Below are 20,387 nucleotides of genomic sequence, written 5' to 3'. Positions count from 1 at the left end.
TGGGGATCAGTGCGAACTGTACCACTAATTCCCAGGCGCTGGTACGTGTCACACTGACACACAGATGTCATCCATGTGTCATCAGTGTGCATGTGTGCAGCATGCGTTTTGTGCATGCTGCGCAAAAAAAAAAAGTAACGTGTCTGCGGGTTTTTGACATGGACACACGCTCTATGTGAAAAACCTGACATGTGCGCACATCCATTGAATATAATGGATGTGCGTATGTCTGTATTTGCGGCCCTTTAAAAACGGACTGCATACGGACATACAAAACAGATGTGTGAAGGCGGCCTAAAGAACACACATTGTTTCTAAACCCAGCAATTTATCAGCTCAATATCTGGACTGACTGAGGCCTACAGAGAAAAATAGACCATAAAGGGAATGACCTGCCTATCATTCCATGAAAATCCGGGCAATAACTAGAAATACCACAGCTCTTAGCAAAATATTCTTTGCTAAGGATATGGAGCTTTTCTTTGGTGAGATATACAGTGTATACTTCCTGAAACCTAGTATGCATATGAGAGAAATCTTGGACAAATATAGCCATCCACGATTACTTCTTCTGCAGTTGATGACTTGCCAGATCGCTCAGGTGTTTGCTGGGCGATAGGGAAGTCACAACTCAATGTAAGTCTACGATATCCACAACGAGACTCTCTTAGGCTATGTGCCCACGATGCAGAAATGAAGCAGAAAATTTCTGCAGCATTTCTGCATCTCCCTGGCAGAAAAAACGCACGCAGATTGTGCATGCGTTTTTCCTGCAGAATACATGGGGATTCACATGCGTATCCACATGCGTTAACGCATGTGTTTCTGCATGCGGACTGACAAGCACTTTCCAGGCGATAGCATCACTTGGAAAGTGCTTGACAACTAGGTCACACTGTATAAATCCATGCAAACGGCATGGATTTGTACAGTGTGACCGTAAAAATAAAAAAAATAAAGCTATACTTACCTCCGATGCCGCCGCGTGTGCTGTCGCTCTCCTTCCTGGTTCCTTCCTGGCTTGCCGGCATCTCGCGAGACAGCCTGCGGCCACATCTCAGGTCCTGAAAGGAGAAGCGCTGCAGGGGCCACCGGACAGGTGAATATAAACTTTATTTATTATTTTATTCTTTTTTTTACAGGTACAATGGTACCCAGGTCTAGATGAGAGTCTTCTCTCCTCCAGAACTGGGTACCATCCGCACATTGAAACGCATATTATCCGCTTGTACAAATGTACAGACACGGATTCTATGCGTCTCAATGCAAGTCAATGGCGGCGCTTCCGCTGCGGCTCCGCAAAATTAATGAACATGCTGCGGATTTATGAGCGCTGCAGAAACGCTGCGGAAAAATCCGCAGCATGTGCATTCACATTGCGGAATGCCATTGGGGACCATGGGGTGCAGATTACCATGCGTTTTTGATGCGTTTCCGCTGCGGAAGTTCCGCAGCGGAAACGCATGAAAAACGCATCATGTGCACGCAGCCTTAGACTTGCATTGAGAGTTTGTGTCTGCTACATCTGACAGTTCAGTCAAAAGCTGAGATAAAAGGATGGTGGAGCGATATCGGCGCTGTGCCAGAAACAGCTGAAGACATTGGCTGGTGAGTATAATACTAGGGGCAGAGAACTTGCATTAGCAGTGAAATTAAAAAAAACAACAACGCTGGAGTGGTGCTTTAACCAACTTATGGACTTTCAATAAATCTATACAACTTTTCAACCTTGTGATAAAGCAAAGAAGGGGTTTCATGATCAAAATATGGCTTTAATGCAAGAAGCTGTATATCACAAACGAAGTCCATTAAAGGGAATCTGTCAGCAGCTTTTTGTTATGTAATCTGACTGCTGCATAAAGTAGGGATAGTGACAGATCCTCATTCCAGAGAACTATCACTTAGTTTACTGGGTGCAGCGGTTATGATAGAATCACAGTTTTCGCTGTTGAAGATTTAGCAGAGCTGATATGCTGAGCTGTGTATAACCCCGCTCACATAGCTTTCTGTGTACATTGTATAGCGACAGAAGCTGTGAATCAGTGCTGAGGGAGTGGTTGGACTATGAGGCACGAGGCCTGATGTCCTGTAGTGATAATTTCCTGCTGATAAAACATTTATTGTATTGAAACAGCAGAACAAAGCCCAGTAAGTAACACATCACTGGAATCAGGATCTTTGTACCTATATTGTGGTTTTCTCAGATTACATAGCAAAAAGCTGGTCCTCATGGTAAAAGGTGAACTATGAAATATGAACTATGAAATGCAATTTCTACTTTTCTGGTGAAGAAAGCAAGCAAAAAACAAAACAAATCAGACATCTATTACCATGTCAAAAGTGGGTAGCAAATTTTCTTAAAATCGGAAAAGTTAGACAAATCTGGGCGGGACCGCGAATACAGGGCAACCACTGTGTTTTTAACAGTTTTGTTAACTTAGTGCAAGTGTCTGATGAGCGGTGACATGTGGCAGGTGAGTGTGGGAGCTGTGGAGAGCTGAGAACAGGTCAGATCAGCGGCGCACTGTTTTTTCTTTTTTCTGTGGGCGGTAACTTTAACTGAGGAAAGCGCGGCCAGCCAATCATAGCGCAGGAAACATCTACACTGTCCAGACATAAGGGCTTCTGCAATTGGCTGCAGAAATCACATGTCCTCTCAATATAAAAAGCGGCCATGTTCCCTCAGCGCCATTATATCCATGTCACTGCTGGAGGCAGACGCAGCTCAGTGTTCTCCTGTGTAATGAGAGATATTAGCTAGATTGATGGGCGCTTGTGTGGTAGTCAGATAGTGTAGAGAATTTCTGGCCTGTGTACCTCTGCAACCGCCGGTGCAGCACATTTTTGGTGTTCTTGTACAAGTCCTGAGATTCTGACAGAAACAGAGGGCCCATGCCATACATTAGTGTTGTGCACCGCTGGTATAGAGCTCCATGTCTCAGTATACCTTGAATCTTTTTTTGCACTTGCTAATGTGATCAAGCAAGCGCAGTGCACCTTTTCATTTAGTGGGGTTGAAATTGTGCTCTGCACAGTCTGCAGAGCTTCTTATTGCAGAGCACAAAATCTGTTTTTTTTCTGTTGCTATTGTGATATTGAAAGCTGTGGGCACTAAAGTTTTTTTTAGTGTCAGATACTATTTTAGTGGAGTTGAACTTCAGGTGGTTTCAGAGTAAAAAAATAAATTTTTTCTCTTGCTAGGCCCAGTCCAAAAAATATTTTTTCCTGTGCCAAAAGTCATACAGTGCTATAAGCCATCTACTACGTCAGTGGCGGTCAAATTCAGCTTGTACGCACAGTCAAACCTATATATATTTTTGGTTGGCAGGCAGAGTCCACAAAAGGTTTTTTATTGTGGCAAAGTTGATCCAGTCTGCTAAAAGGGAGATCCTATTTTAGTGGCGTTGAACTTGTCCTGGTTTCACAGAAAAAAAACAACTTCTCTTACTAGGTCCAGTCCAAAAAATTATTTTGCCTGTGCCAAAAGTCATACAGTGCTATAAGCCAGCCACTACGTCAGTGGCGGTCAAAGTCAGCTGGATGCAGAGCTTATGCAGAGTAACTCAAAAGTATTTTTTGCTCTGAGTAAAGTGATACAGCTGGCTAGATCTGAGTTTGAAATATTTTGGAGCATATATTCTATGTCATACTGGCGTCATCCACATTCAAAATAAACAATTTCTTCTGTTCCTAAAGTAATACAGCAGGGGACATCTCAGTTTGAAATTGTTTGGAGAATATCTCGTAGGTTCTATCGGCCTCATGCACACTAACAAATTTCTTTTGTCTGTTAGTAACGTTATACGGCAGGCCATATCTTACCTTGTCATTTAGTGTCGCTGAAATTCAGCTGTGTGCTGAGATATTGCACAGGACCAACATGAGTGGGAAAAAGAGAGGGTGTGGTGGAAGGTGGAATAGACTTGGTGTTCAAGGTGTACGTGGTAATGTTAGTGTAAGCACTAGTGAACCAACACAAACAGGTCCTATCCAAAGACAACTGACAACTTATGTTAGTGGACGGCCTACTGCACTCCCTTCCTTTGGCAGCCACACAGCGATACGCCCTGTTGATAAGGCCCAGAAAGAGCAGGTGCTCCAGTGGATGGCAAGCTTTGCTTCCAGTGGTCTCTCCTCTTGTTCCGCCACCTAAATATCACACGCAGTACAATCCAATTACCCATGCTTCCCCTCGCGTCACACCTGGCCAACTGCCCAACTGACTGTAGCGAACCACAGATGGGCGAGTCTGTAGAACTCTTCACCAATTCTACACCATGGGCATCAGAAGTGTACTCCAAACAGTCACAGAGTCAAGGGGAGGAAAGCATCTGCACCGATGCCCAAAATTTTTCTTTGCTTGGATTCGGGGCAGGACGAAGTAGGGTCTAAGTAGGTTCCTGATCCTAGTCACCAGACATTAACCGCAAGAGAAGGAGGTGATCCCGATGAGACTCAGATACCTGAGGCTCATGCGGACTGTACTGTGCTTTCAGGGCAACAAGAGGAGAGGGGTCACTCTGAGGGCGTGGAATGGGATAACACATTAGATGATGACGAGGTTGAAGATCCTACTTGGTGTGAACCCAGAGTCACGCAGCCGAGTAGCTCATCTGAGGAGGTGGAGGAGGAAGACGAGGAGGTTACATTTCGCCCTATGGCGCAGACACGGAGTAATGCAAGCACGAGTAGCACTGCATCCTTAGCCACAAACGTGGCTGTGGCCAGCAGCGGTCACGGGTCTGCTGCTCGCAGGGCAGCAAGGGTTGCCTAGTATGGGCCTTTTTTGTCACTGCAAAGGATGAGCCAACTCACGTTATCTGTAAACTTTGCGATAAAAAACTCAGTAAATGGAAAAACTGCAATAATTTGACTACTACATGTATGAACATTCACATGCTCAAACAACATTCTTTACGCTGGGAATCTTACCGCGCTGAAATGCGAACCAGCGCACCTCAACAACCATCAGCTGCCCCATCAAATGCATCCGCTGCTTCTTCCTCCTCCTCTGTTCCCGTGCTAAGTATTGTCACGCAGGTCTCCCATCGCAGAAACTCCGGTTCTTTACCCGCTCCAGTGAGGCTGAGTGACAGCCCGTCATCTGTAACAGAAGCGGACACGCCTGCTGTGTATGTTTCACCGAGCACACCGCATGTTTCTCAATCCACCGTAACATCTACACCTCACTCACGCTCCGCCAGTTTTTCCGGTTCACTATACTCCGCCTTCTCTCAACACCTTAGCTAGCCCTTAGTCCCGCAGTTGTGGTCAGGTAAAAGATTGTTTCATCCTAAGCATGACAAAGCTAAGAGGTTGAACTCCACCATCTCCAATCTGTTGGCCACGGAAATGCAGCCTTTCTGCCTGGTAGATACAGACGGTTTCCGAAAACTGATGGCCGTCGCAGTCCCCCAGTACTAGTTGCCCAGTTGCCATTCATTCTCTAAGAAAGCTGTGCCTGCGCTACACCAGCATGTCGCAGACAACATCACCCGTTCCTTGTCTAAATCTACGGACTTATCACGTTTGCGAAGTGGGAACAGATTAAGGACCTCTGCACCCTTCTGCATGGTTTTGAAATGGCTGCTAAACTGGTTAGCGCTGACGGTGCAATCATCAGCATCACTATTCCGGTCATATACATGCTGGAGAAAACTTTGAATAACCTGCGGCAGGAGGTGGTTGCCCCAGAAGAAGAGGAGGATGCGGAAGGGATACCAATGTCTCACATTTGCAGACTGTCATCACACAGGCGGATGCCAAGTAACGGTGGATTACAGCGATCGAGGGGGTTTGGTGATACTAGGCAAACTGTTAGTGAAGGTGCAAGAGCCGAGGAACTAATGGAGGAGGAAAAGGAGATGGGCGAGCAGCTGTCAGAGGATGAAGAGGATAATCATCCCCTCTCGTTTGAACGTGGTTGGCAGGAGGGGACGGAGGAAACAAGCATCAATGTTACGCAGCCCACAATACAGCCTGGCTTTGGACCTCCTGGAAGAGCCCGACATATGAGTGCCTTCTTGATGCACTATCTGCAACATGATCCCCGTATCGTTAGGATTCAAAATAATGCTGACTACTGGGTTGCCACTCTCTTAGATCCACGTTCTAAGAGTCAATTTTTCCAGATGCTTCCCGCCCTGGAAAGGGACCCGCTTATGTTGGAGTATCGAAACAAGCTTTTAGGCAACCTTAATAGAGGTTTTTCCCAAGATAACAGTGAGGCACACAGTGTGCATCGTAGCTGTAGTCTTTCAACCTCCGAAACGTCAGTTTGTCAACGCCAAAACATTAGCAGCAGCAGCAGAGTAAGTGGCAGAAGCAATTTCTGGGAGTCCTTTCACACATTTTTTAGACCAGCTCGTGCACCAACACAACAGAGTACAAGTTTGACACGAGGTGAACGACTGGAGAGGATGGTGCAGGAGTATCTAGAGTTTAATATCAATACCATCAGGGAGGGTTTGGACCCTTTTACATTTTGGTCGTCTTCAAAAATGGGTGAATGGCCTGAGCTTGCCTCTCACGCCTTGGCGGTTTTATCATGCCCGGCAGCCAGCGTTCTCTCTGAACGTGTCTTCAGTGCTGCTGGTAGTGTCTTGACGGATAAACTCACCAGGCTGTCCCCTGAAAGTGTAGACCGCCTAACTTTCATCAAGATGAACAAGTCATGGATCTCCAAGGACTTTTGCACCCCAATAGCAGACTGTACGGACTAGGCGATGTTGTCGTTTTAAGTGTGCTGCATTGATCTCTTGAAATTGCAGTCTGTGATATGGCTTCTGTGCCTGCTCTTGCTGCTGCAGGTTTTAGGCCCTAATTTTGGGAAATGTGGAGAATTCCGATTGTGTCTCCATCCATTGGGTTGGCTGTAGTGGGACAGGTTTGGGTCTGCGATAAACTACTTGCAGTCTGATGACATTGATGCCACTTCGGTGGTGTTAGACCCTCATTTAGGGTAATGTGGACACTCCTGGTTAGGTGTCCATCTCCTGGGTTGGCTGTACTGGAACAGGTGTGGGTCTTATTTACACTATTTCTACTGTAGTGAAATTGATTACACTTTGCTAGTGTCTGCCACTAATTTTTATAAATGTGGAGAATCATGATTGGGTCTCCATCTATTGGGTTGGCTGTAGAGGAACTGGTTTTGGCCTCCTTTGCAATACTCATACTCTAGTGAAATTGATGCCACTTCGGTGGTGTTTGTTAGGCCCTCATTTAGGGCAATGTGAACACTCCTGGTTAAGTCTCCATCTCTTGGGTTGTCTGTACTGGAAGAGATGTGGGTCTCATTTACACTATTTCTACTGTAGTGAAATTGATTACACTTTGCTGGTGTCTGCCACCAATTTTTGGAAATGTGGGGGATCCTGAATGGGTCTCCATCCATTGGGTTGACTGTAGTGGAAGAGGTTTCGGTCTCCATGCATTTCTATAGTTATACTCTAGTGAAATTGAGCATTTGGTGCAGATATTATTCTCCCCAAACGTATACACAAACATGATAAACTCTAAATTGATTTTCAATAAACAACCATCAGCCGCCCCATCAAACACCTCTGCTGCTTCTTCCTCCTCCTCTGTTACCGTGCCAAGTTGTGGCACGAAGGTGTCCGACAGAATCAGCTGTATACCCACTGCAGTTAGGCTGAGTGACAGCCCGTCAGCTGTAAGTGAAGCAGACATGCCTGCTGTGTTTGTTTCTCTGAGCACACCACACGTTTCTCAATCCACCGTAACATCTCCACGTGCACTTCACTCACGGTCTGTCCATTTCACCGTACTCTTCCCTCTCTCAGCACTGCAGCCAGCTCTCAATCCCGCTGTTGTGGTCACATAAAAGATTGTTTCATCCTACACATGACAAAGCTAAGAGGTTGAACTCCACCATCTCCAATCTGTTGGCCACGGAAATGGTGGTCTTAGGCCCTATTATTTTAAATGTAAACACTTCCGATTGAGTCTGCATCTCCTGGGTTGGCTGTAGTGGGACAGGTATGGGTCTGCATTAAACTACTTGTAGTCTGATGACATTGTTGCCACATCGGTGCTGTTAAGCCCTCATTTAGGGCAATGTGGACACACCTTGTTAGGTCTCCATCTCCTGGGTTGGCTGTACTAGAAGAGGTGTGGGTCTTATTTACACTATTTCTACAGCTGTGAAATTGATGCCACTTCGGTGGTGTCAGGCCCTCATTTAGGGCAATGTGGACACTCCTGGTTAGGTCTCCATCTCCTGGGTTGGCTGTACTGGAAGAGGTGTGGGTCTTATTTACACTATTTCTACAGTAGTGAAATTGATGCCACTTTGCTAGCATCTGCCATAAATTTTTTAAATGTGGGGAATCCTGATTGGGTCTCCATCTATTGGGTTGGCTGTAGTGGAACCTTGCTGTTCTGCAGTGTAAATTGTGTAAGGTTGCGTACCAGTCCTTGCTGCACTCCTGATACAGACTCTGCCTGTTGCACTCCTGATACAGACCTTGCCTGCTGCACTCCTGATACAGAATCGGCCTGCTGCACTCCTGATGCAGACTCTGCCTGCTTGCTGCACTCTGATACAGATTCTGCCTGCTGCACTCTGATACAGACTCTGCCTGCTGCACTCTGATGCAGACTCTGCCTGCTGCACCATTTAGTCTGTCCTACTGGGTCCAGCTGCTGCGTGTCCGTTGCTCTGTGTTGTGGCACCTGGCGTTCATCGGGAGCCAAGTCTAACCTCACCATCAGAGGCTCTAGTGAACAGTCCGGTGCTCGCTTAGTCCGCCCCTCCAGGCTCTCCGGGGTCTGTGGCACAGTGGTTCCACAAACCACGTCCGTGACAGTGCGCCCTCGCAGGCAGGGTCCTCTCTCCTGTTGTACCAGTCGGTGACCCCTTTTGACATGTAAAGCGCAACTGAATAAGTGTCGCTGTCACAGTAATAATAATCATAGTACTTGTACTCTGGGTCAATTGATGGCACTTCCCTGGTGTCTACACCTAATTTGATGTGCTTTGGCAGCTTTTGTTCCCGTTTCTAGGTGTTGTATATGCATTTTTTTGGTCCCCCCATTGACTCCTATGGGATTCGGAAATGTTCGACGAACATTCGGCGAATAAATTCGGCCAATATCAATTTGTTCGGCAAACTTTTCCGAAATGTTCACTCATGCCTATTCAAGAGAGCATCTGTTACTAGAACACGTCCATCTTATGTCTCCACAGTACCAAATTCATTGAACTATACTCAGTGTTTGTTTTAATGTTTCTAGACTCCTTCTTTCCTTTAAACACATTTATTCCTGTATTATGTAAATCATGTTAAGAGGTTGGTTTAGTAGGCTGGTGCTTCATTAATATTTAATTTCATCTGCTCACTTCTGCCCGGCACTGTGATTGACAGCCAAGACCTTCTGGAAGTTTGTGCAAATCTACCATATGTTACACACTCGGTGAACTTAGTTCTTGCAGTCGATGCTGTTAGAAACTTATTATGCACTTAAAGGGAATCTGTCACCCTCCTGGGTGATATCAGACCTCTACTCTGGGCATACAGGTGATAGAAAAGTAAATCTATACTCACCTGTATGCAGATTGCATCACTAACAACGCAATGGGGGCAGTTTAGATAGGACAAATGACATGACAGGTTCCCTTTAAAATAACTAAAAATGTACTAGACCACAGAGGAAGCATCTTTGCTTTTTAATATGTTTTATTTTCTTTATTTTGTTCAGGTTCTAGATCAGAGCAGGCAATGGTGGATGGTAGAGAATACTCAGGAGCAGAGAGGATTTGTACCAAGCAACATTTTGGAGAATACAAGTAATAACCAGGTAGATTAACATATTAATAAAAAAATGTATTTATATGTATTTATATACAGTATATATAAATATATACATATATATATGCACAAGTATTAAACACATCACCAATTTTCTAAGTATCGTAAATAAATTTCTAAAGTTGCTATTGAAATGAATTTCTCACCATATGTTGGTAACAACCCATCCAATCCACACAGTCAAAGAAATCAATAAATAATATCAGCTGGTTCAACTGATGGCCAATAAAAAATGATCTCATTATCTCATTACCAAGGTGCCACACAAGAAACGTATCATGATGGTTAAAACAGTGAGCTGTCTCAAGACCTTCGCAACATTACTGAAAACATACTGATGACATTGGTTACAGAAGAATTTTTAAACTACTTAAAGTTCCATTGAGCACTGTTGGAGCTGTGGTGACGCTAGTCACCACTCACAGACTCACCATGAGGAGGGAAAGTCAAGGTGTCTGAGGTCAAAAGTCAGGAGAGAACGTCATAAACAGAAGGGTGAGGCAAAGGCGTAGTCAGGTCACAGTCTGGAGTCAGAATTTCAAGAAGGTAGCGTATCAAGACAAAGGAGCTAGGCAAATAAATGGCCAAAGGCAAATCCAAGGTCAGTCAACAAGGATCAAAATACTAGAACTCAAAGCACAGAGCAAACACACACCACACTGAGCAGAGCTAAAACTGGCAGAGATAAGAGGCAGACAGCCAGCTAAATAACCTGAGAATCATTATGAACAGGAGACACCTGTGGGAAACTCAGCACGCCCTGGCCCTGATTGAGCAACTGGACTGTCACTCACCACAATGACAGCTCAGCACGCCCAAGCCTCAGATTGGACAACTGAGCTGTCTATCACAATACTGACAGCTCAAAACATCTCTTCCCCAGATTGGATGGCTAAGCAGCCACTCACCACACTGAGAGGATGAATCATAACAGTACCCCCTCTTCTGGGGAGCCAACAGACCCCCAGGATTCCCAGGAAACCTAGAATAGAAGGCCAGGCAATCGGCCTTCACATCTACAGGTGGAACCCAGGATCTCTCCTCTGGTCTGTATCCCTTCCAATGAATGAGATACTGTAGGGAATCCAGCATGCCCCAGCCTAGATTAGGCGACTGGACTGTCACTCACTGCACTGACAGCTTAGCATGCCCAAGCCTCAGATTGGACGACTGAGCTGTCACTCACCACACTTAGAAGACAAATCATGATAGTCATAATCCGGAAGTGGAAAGAACATCATTTCACCATAAATCCGCCCGACCAGGTGCTCCCCACAAGATTTCAGACAGAGGAGTAAAAAGAATTATCAGAAGAGTTGTCCAAGACCAAAGACCACCTGTGTAAAGACCTGGAGCAGGTACAATTGTTTCAAAGAAAACAATAAGTAATGCACTCATCCTCCATGGCCTGTATGCACGCTCACCATGCAAGACTCTATTGCTGAACAAAAAGCGCATTTTAAGGGATTCTGTCAGCACAAAATTACTGTACAGGCGCTCGGTGCTTCATGACGAGCCAATCATTTAAATACCCCTTCATACCTGCTTGTTTTCCCTCTGTCTCCACCATTATATGGTTCTATGAAGCTGTCAATCAAAGAGGAGGGTGGAGATTGAGGGAAAAAAAGTGTGGCACCCCAGGGGTCTGGTTTCCACAGTAACAGCAATGTTATGTCTGAGAGCAGGTGGGAGGTCTCTTGGTCAGGGATCCTATGCATGCCACACCTCCTGCCCAGTCCTGGGAGGGGAAGAACTTCCCCTATATAAACCTAGGGCTGAGGCAGGGTGAGTGAGTAGAGAAGAAGCAGAGAAAAGAAGCAAATATAGGAAGAAACAACAGGAGCTCTGTGGGAGCAGTGTTACAAGGAGTCAGGGGCTGGCAGCTGCAGAGCTCGCCCTGACTGAGAAGTTATCACCGGACCCGGAGTCCGAGGCTGTGGGGACTAACTCCTATCCAGCAGCAGAAACCGACCGGCAGGGGATTGCAGGTCCTCTGGCCCAGAATCCCGAAGGCCCGAGTCACCGGCCATATGGGTGAGCACCACACGGTACACTCAGGGACGTGGGCTACTTATACCCGCCTCTAGCAAGGTAGCCAGAAGAGTATCGTTAGTTTGGGAGGCCTACAACTCCGCCTGGCCAGGGGAGATCCCATCTGCTCAAGGACTGACCAGGCCCCAATCGCTAGCCAGTACTCCGGGAGGGTCTATCTTTGTCACCAGTAAAGACCCTGAACTACACAGTACCGTCTCCGAGTGGTTCCTGCTACCCCCATCATCCACGTCGGCTGCCCTGAGGCCATACCCCTCCCGTTGGGGGTTATACCATCCACGCTGCACCATCCTTCCACCGGCCTCAGCGGTCTGCCCTGCAGCGGCAGCTCCATAGCTGCACTCAACGGGTGGCGTAGTCGTCCATCATCTACCGCTGATACATCGCCGCTCAGTTTGACTCCCTGGGCACGGACCGGGTCACCGCCACGAGACTACAACCCTCAACAGATCCGGCTCCGGGTAAGCTCCCGCGAGCGCAACGCAGCGCGACACAGGCCCAGGGGCGCGTCAACTTTTGGCGTAGTCGGCAGGATCTCGTGCCCGCAACCACCGGGTACTGCGTGCCTGAAAAAGACTGTTCAAACTTACCTGTGGTGAAGATTCCCGCCATCCGGCGCCATCTTCCGCTTTCTTCCCGCCATCGGTGGAGTTTTCCCGCCATCCGGCGCCATCTTCGGCCTTCTTCCCGCCATCCGTGGAGTTTTCCCGCCATTGGACGCCATCTTGAGGACGCCGCGCGGGAAGAAGAGGGGCGTGGACTCCGAAAACGCGCGAGAACTGAAGCCCCGCCTCACGTCCGGACGTTGCGTAAGGTCCTGGAAGGAGCCCAGCAGACGCCGACGTCACAGGAGCGCGACGGAAGGTCCTCAACCCTGACGATCCACTGCGGAGCCGCGGCCTACGGAAGAGGATCATCGCAAGGTAGGCCACGGTCCACTAGGGGGGAGAAGGATGTCGGATACAGAGGAGAGCTTCACCGCTCCAACCCCCGCCAGCGCCACCGCTGTTGCGGTCATGCCTTTCACCATGCCCTATATCCCGGGGGCAGCCTGGCTACCCCAGTACTCAGGGGAGTCACATACCCTGCATGACTTTAGAGAAAAGCTGGATAGCCTCTTCCAGGTGTACCCCCTCACAGAGGAGCAAAAAGTGAGCATCCTGGTGGCCCAATTAACCGGGGCAGCCCAAAGGGGGGTAAAGTCCTGGCCACCTGGGAGGAGGACTGTCGCAGAGATACTAACCCAGCTAACCGAGGAGGAGCTGCAGTACTACCAATACGAGGAAAGCCAAGAGGACCCGGACGGGTCTGAGGACTACCCTCAGGAGGGAGCACAAAGAGGACATAGCTACTGAAGGGAAGTAGCGTGAATAAAGAGCTGTAAATAGTTACCCGTAAGGGTACAAGGACTGCTGCTAATTAAAATATGGTCCCCGTTGGGATTAGTGAATTGTTCCCTATGTGCCCCTATCTTAAACCAGGCTGAGGACTGTGAGCAGCCATTCCTTATCCCCACTGGCCGAGGACTGAGAGCGGCCATATCCTGTAAATAATTATGTGTTTCTAGTAATTTATGGGAGTCTTTGGTGGATTTGCCGGGAATCCTTTGTACATAGTTGGAGCGTAACCCAGGACGGACTAAAGACTGTTAAGGACTCGGGGCAGGACAGACCCCTACCTGGTTACGTCTCCCTGTTTTGGTGAAATGGACACCTTGCTTTTCTTCAAAAACTGCACCCGGTTGCGGACACGCCGTGACCATCTTTATATGTTTTTCTTATTGTACTATTATTGTTTATACCTTGTTATGTTTAAAAATATGTTTAGTCCCGGAGTACTAAATTTCACTAGGGGGGAATGTGGCACCCCAGGGGTCTGGTTTCCACAGTAACAGCAATGTTATGTCTGAGAGCAGGTGGGAGGTCTCTTGGTCAGGGATCCTATGCATGCCACACCTCCTGCCCAGTCCTGGGAGGGGAAGAACTTCCCCTATATAAACCTAGGGCTGAGGCAGGGTGAGTGAGTAGAGAAGAAGCAGAGAAAAGAAGCAAATATAGGAAGAAACAACAGGAGCTCTGTGGGAGCAGTGTTACAAGGAGTCAGGGGCTGGCAGCTGCAGAGCTCGCCCTGACTGAGAAGTTATCACCGGACCCGGAGTCCGAGGCTGTGGGGACTAACTCCTATCCAGCAGCAGAAACCGACCGGCAGGGGATTGCAGGTCCTCTGGCCCAGAATCCCGAAGGCCCGAGTCACCGGCCATACGGGTGAGCACCACACGGTACACTCAGGGACGTGGGCTACTTATACCCGCCTCTAGCAAGGTAGCCAGAAGAGTATCGTTAGTTTGGGAGGCCTACAACTCCGCCTGGCCAGGGGAGATCCCATCTGCTCAAGGACTGACCAGGCCCCAATCGCTAGCCAGTACTCCGGGAGGGTCTATCTTTGTCACCAGTAAAGACCCTGAACTACACAGTACCGTCTCCGAGTGGTTCCTGCTACCCCCATCATCCACGTCGGCTGCCCTGAGGCCATACCCCTCCCGTTGGGGGTTATACCATCCACGCTGCACCATCCTTCCACCGGCCTCAGCGGTCTGCCCTGCAGCGGCAGCTCCATAGCTGCACTCAACGGGTGGCGTAGTCGTCCATCATCTACCGCTGATACATCGCCGCTCAGTTTGACTCCCTGGGCACGGACCGGGTCACCGCCACGAGACTACAACCCTCAACAGATCCGGCTCCGGGTAAGCTCCCGCGAGCGCAACGCAGCGCGACACAGGCCCAGGGGCGCGTCACAAGCAGGTGGGAAAGTGCATTTAAATGATTTGCCACGCCGTGAAGCACCGAGCAGCGAGACTGAGTTAGAACAGTCATCCAGTGCTGACAGAGTCCCTTTAAAGTTTACTCAACCACATTTAGATAAGCCAGTAAAATACTGGGAGAATATAGTTTGGTCAGATTAGACAAAAAATTGAACTCTTGGGATGCCATAATACATACCATGTTTAGAGGCCAAAAGGCACTGCATATCACTCAAAAACACCATGCTAACAGTGAAGTTTGGAAGTGGGAACATCATGGTGCGGGGCTGTTTTTCAGCATACAGGAAAACGTCAAATAATTGAAGGAAGGACGAATGGACAAAGGTAACGGGATATTTTTGATAAAAATCTGCTGCCATCTACCAGGATGATTAAGATGAAAAGAGGATGGACATTTCAGCAAGAACATGATCTCAAACACACAGCCCATGAAACTCTCAATTGGCTTCAGAGAAAGAAAATAAAGCTGCTAGAATGGCCCAGCCAATCACCTGACCTGAATCCATAAGAAATTTTATGGAATGAGCTAAAGCTCAGTTCATAGAAGAAGCCCATGGAACCTTCAGGATTTGAAGAGTGTTTGTGTGGAAGAATGGGCCAAAATCACACCTGAGCAATGCATGCGACTAGTTTCTCTATATAGGAGGCGTTTAAAGCAGTCATCACCAACGAAGGCTTTTGTACAAAGTATTAATTACATTTCAGTAAGCGTATTCAATACATTTACTTATGTCATTTCTCATTATTACACATAACTTAATTTATGGACAACTATGGTTTGATTTCTTTGCCTTTGTGGATTGGATGGATTGTTACCGACATCTGGTGAGAATTTCATGTCAAAAGCACCTTTAGAAATATATAATAAAACAATCTTACAATACAAAATTTATATTGTAACAGCGTGTTCGAATACGTGGAGAAACCCTGCGGCATAGCTCAACACCAGATGAAGTGACTGACTGGCTACAAGATAAAGGATTCTCAAGGATGTAAGTCAGCATCTGTTTTGTACTTTTGGTAGGAGTCTCAGGACCTGGACCTCCACTGATCAGCAACACTACACATCACCTGTGATGTATAAAAAACTTTTATATAATGATAGTTACACTTTAATGAGCAGCCATTTTTTTTCTTTGCTTTGCAGAAGCCATAACGTTGAATTTTTTACTGATGTAGATACATAAGGCTTTGTTTTATGTGGGACAAATTGTATAAAAAATTTTAGCTGTGTTTTGGGGTACATATAAAATTACAATACAATAACGCGTACATAGAAAAAAAAATATTTTTTTGTTTAGTTTTTTTTTTTTACTGAGGGCAAAGAGAAATGGGGTCATAGGTGACTGCAGTCAAAGTTTATGTATTTTATTAGTTGTATAAATAATTAAACACTTTCTTCTTTTACAGCACCGTGAGATGCCTTGGGATATTAAGAGGAGATCAACTATTGAATTTGAGTCGCGCTGACCTGAAGGCTGTTTGTCCTGAAGAGGGTGGTCGTGTCTATTCTCAACTCAATGAAATTCGAGAGAGAGATTCACTATATTAGGCATTAGAACAGTTGCTTATGGTACTCATATTATTTATTTTATTTACTAAAGTGCATATAAAACTATAATGGCATCTGGTCTCAGTTTTTTTCTATTTAGACAGTCCAAGGTAGTATTTTTTTTTACTAAGAAAGAAATTTATTGATCACTGACTGGAAGACTCAATTTTGGTATCATCAGAACATGAAGCTGTGTTTCCACTTGAAATAAGTGAATCAGAGTTTTTAGGAGTGTTTTTTTTTACCCTATTGTAATGTTAAATGATAAGGACACCTTTGCAATGGAATAAATGATTTGCATATGTTAGTCAACGCCATTAGTTAATCAAATTTCACAAGTTCCAGTTTGCAATCTTCATTTCTTCAATAATTTTAAGTCCCATTTTAAACAGAATTTGTATTTGCTCTAAGTTTCAAAGTTTTCTCGTGTGGAAAGGTTTCTTTCAGTAAGGGTGCAGTCAGGAGTCTGTATAAATCAGACCAGGATCGGACGGCAATGCCCGGACTAGCTCTCCCGACTGCAGCATGACAGCTTCATATATTTCTATGCAGCTGTCAAGTTCTGGTGGGGAGAGCCAAAGCCAGTCCGAGAATTGCGGTTCGATCTCGGTGCGATTTATACTGCCATCCTGTAAGCTGAGTACCGAGGGGGTTCTCAGGATACGACAAAGTCACACACAAGGAAGACGACCCAGACAGTTTATCCCCAGAAAATAAGTTTTTACTCAATCAAGAGGGAGCTATATTAAACTACACCCACAACGTATACAAATCCAAACACTCAACCTAGAGTTGAGACTATTATGCTGTACGGCAGGGCAGCCCACGATATGTACTGCAGAATATAAAAACTATTAATACTCAAACCAGGAACAATTTCAGTGAATACGAGGCCTGGGCTGCCCGCGGTGCAACACAGCAGTTTACAATCTTATAACTTCTAAATATCCCGGCTCCCCAATGCGCTTAGTGTACACATTTACGTTTTAACAGCAGCTGCTCCAACAGGACTTTGGATCAGGGACTTTTACAATAGCAATGTTCATAGGTGCCTTTCAAGCACCTTACTATGTAAAACAAGTCTGTCCGTAAGGTTCAAAGCTACTCAATTATATAGCACGTGAGGTACGGCCACACCGTACTAGATACTCAGGAGTCCAGCATAAAATAAAAAATAAAAGTCTAAATAACAACAAGATCCCTGGCTCCGTTAATGGGGAAAGTTCTGGCCTGCGCAAAAACACTGTCTAACTAACTGACTAGCTATATACAGGCCTCTGATCAGACTTTGGTTTAGGCGCCAAAAAAATGTAGTTGCGTGCACGGTTAAGCTCTACAATGACGCCGAGGGCCTTAAATCTCTTACAGACCCGGGTCTGTGGCTGGTCTCCTTCTCCGACAACTGTCACTCCTCATGCTTGCCTCCAGCTGTACTCGCCCACCTTTGCCATCTCCTCTAGATACCAATTTCCGTTGTTTTCCGTTGAAAAACAAACTTAGCAGAGAGTAGAAAGGAAACAGTGACCTCCTGTAGTCACATGACGTCATTGCAGCTTATACATATCACACATTAGCATATATAAATGGATGAGCTGATATCTGCAGGAAGCAAGGTTTATATTCATGTGAACACTGGTATCTATACTTTGTACCACTTTGGTGGGTCAGCATATATCTCCATCCCTGAAGCGCCGGACTGCTGTCCCACCATCCTACAATCCAACTGCACCCTAATATACAGTAGACTTGATATGAAGTCTGTGTGTTCAGAGTGCTGCTCATATTTCAGCACAGCTTCTATTCTGTGCTTATCTCATCTTTGTGTGATTTTCTCCTTACCTATAGCCTATTTCTCTGCACATCCAGGCACTTTAGATACCTACTTCTCCACGCTTGAGGTGTGTGTACAACCTCCTTACTGCTGCCATCTCTAACACTGAGAGAAGGAAGTGGCGGAGACAAAAGGTGTACATAGTCTTTATAGGCATTATCTCATTATAGATAACAGTTTCATTTGGTAGTATCCACCAAACCCCAAGCAAGTCACCTGCAGTAGCCAGCCATTGAGATGAATAACTGTCTATATAATACGTGGATGTCTCATGTCCATTCACAACTTAAAGCTATAGCTGTAGTAGATCATATGTAGTTTACTCAGCAATATTGTGGATATCCTACATATTTTGGAACTTCCACTGACCACATCTGTGAACAGGCTCCTTCTGGTGGGATGTCACAAAGCACTGATCTTATCTTATGTCTTATCCCAATGCTTCTTTTCCACTCCTACAAAAATAGGCTTCATTTCCACATGCAAATTTTCTCAACCATGTGTTGTCTGTTTTTAAAACAGGACAGCATACTGATCCAGAGTTCCTATAAGTTTTCCATCTGTTCTTAACTATCTATTGCCAAATGTCAATGGAAAAAAGTTCAGACAGTTTACTTCCTTATGTTTTTAAAAATGTCAGTGAAAAACAGAAAATGTATGCAAGATGGATGATACATGGGAGCAAAATGTGATATAAAAACAAAAAATATATATGAAGAAAAGTATTAAACAGATTCTGAAAACACTGCTGCAATGTCCCACTACTCTTTTACCTTCACTATTAATTATTTGCTGTTTTATATTAGACACATTTTATCAGTGACTAAAAAACATTTCTGAACATATAGAGAGTTTGTAGGGAAGAGGGGACATACAGCCTGCTGGAAAGTGAGGAAGATGTCACTTGCATCTAATACAATATATTATTAAAAAAATTAAATATCTTCATATACTACTGATACATGCAAAATTTTCTATGGGTAAGTACAACAAAGTCATGTACCATATACTAATATAACTACCTACTAAACAGGGGCAAGGAACACACAAAATACTTATAATAGAATATATGACAAGCCTTTATAAGTTATATTTATTATGAACCATTGTTAATAGTGCTTAATTTTTTGTTCCCTTTAGATGCAAGTTTGACCCAAGAGGTTTCTTTCTGACATTTTTAATGGACGTTAAGTGGAACTCTATAAAGACTTCGCTGGACTGAAGCTATCTATGATCAATGTAATTTATTGTCAATTTTGGTTTACAATTTCATTCCAATAAATTATATCGAACCATTATAAATTGATCATTTTGTATCTAAAACATGCATAAATCATCTTTAAAAAACAAACATTCTATGGAATCTTAATGCCACAACCACACACCATTAAGGGGCTTTATTCTGTAGCACTATGAAAGCAGAAAGGAGGAATTAGTCCTACCAGTAATTGAATTTTCCGGACTCCTGACTGACAACAACACAGGAGGAGGATATCCTATTCTGCCTCTGTTGGGACAGGAAAATAGAGAGGGTAAAAGTTCCCCCTTACCACCCGCCAGTATTTTCTATTTACTACATCAGAATGGGTGCAATGCAATTTTATTTGATCGAACAAGGATTACACATATGTTAAAGTTCATATAATAGAAAATCATAGAGGGAAACTAAGAGTGATGACTTTCTGGACTACTAGAAATACAGTTACCAGTAGGACTAATGCCTCCTTTCCAAAATGTCCCTCATGACATCACCACATGAGAAATACCAGATAAAACAATCTATGAAGGGTGGCCAACTGCTTTAACTACTTCGCGCCAGAGCCTGTTTTTGCCTTCGTGACCAGGCCAATTTTTTCAATTCTGACCACTATCACTTTATGAAGCAATTACTCTGGAACGCTTCAACGGATTCCCCTGATTCTGAGATTGTTTTTTCGTGACATATTGTACTTCATGATAGTGGCAAAATTTCTTCGATATCACTTGCGTTTATTTGTGAAAAAATCGGAAATTTGGCAAAAATTTTGAAAATTTGGCAATTTTCAAACTTTGAATTTTCATGAACTTAAATCAGAGAGATATGTCACACAAAATAGTTAATGAATAACATTTCCCACATGTCTACTTTACATCGCACAATTTTGGAACCAAAATTTTTTTTTGTTAAGAAGCTATAAGGGTTAAAAGTTGACCAGCGATTTCTCATTTTTCCAACAAAATTTACAAAAACATTTTCTTAGGGACCACATCTTATTTGAAGTGACTTTGAGGGGCCTTTATGACAGAAAATACCCAAAA

The 20,387-nt window shown here is 45.0% G+C and overlaps 1 protein-coding gene across 3 annotated transcripts in view; it reads left to right on the top strand.

Moving 5' to 3' along the window:
* The window catches only part of EPS8L3 (EPS8 signaling adaptor L3), a 187,965-nt gene extending 168,525 nt beyond the window's left edge, over positions 1-19,440 (top strand). For all 3 annotated transcript variants that reach the window (XM_073666830.1, XM_073666829.1, XM_073666831.1), the window contains 4 exons: positions 9,724-9,822; positions 15,610-15,698; positions 16,117-16,279; positions 19,230-19,440. In XM_073666830.1, the coding sequence (XP_073522931.1) occupies positions 9,724-9,822; positions 15,610-15,698; positions 16,117-16,258 (330 nt within the window). In that variant the 3' untranslated portion in view covers positions 16,259-16,279; positions 19,230-19,440. The remainder of the gene's footprint in view (positions 1-9,723; positions 9,823-15,609; positions 15,699-16,116; positions 16,280-19,229) is intronic.
* The last annotated feature ends 947 nt before the right edge of the window (positions 19,441-20,387 follow it).

This window comes from Phyllobates terribilis, unplaced genomic scaffold, assembly GCF_046119375.1.
Source record: "Phyllobates terribilis strain yellow unplaced genomic scaffold, ASM4611937v1 Scaffold_2__4_contigs__length_985480577, whole genome shotgun sequence".
NCBI lineage: Eukaryota > Metazoa > Chordata > Amphibia > Anura > Dendrobatidae > Phyllobates > Phyllobates terribilis.
Note: the sequence above shows the minus strand (reverse complement) of the source record. Positions and strands in the feature narration are given on the sequence as shown.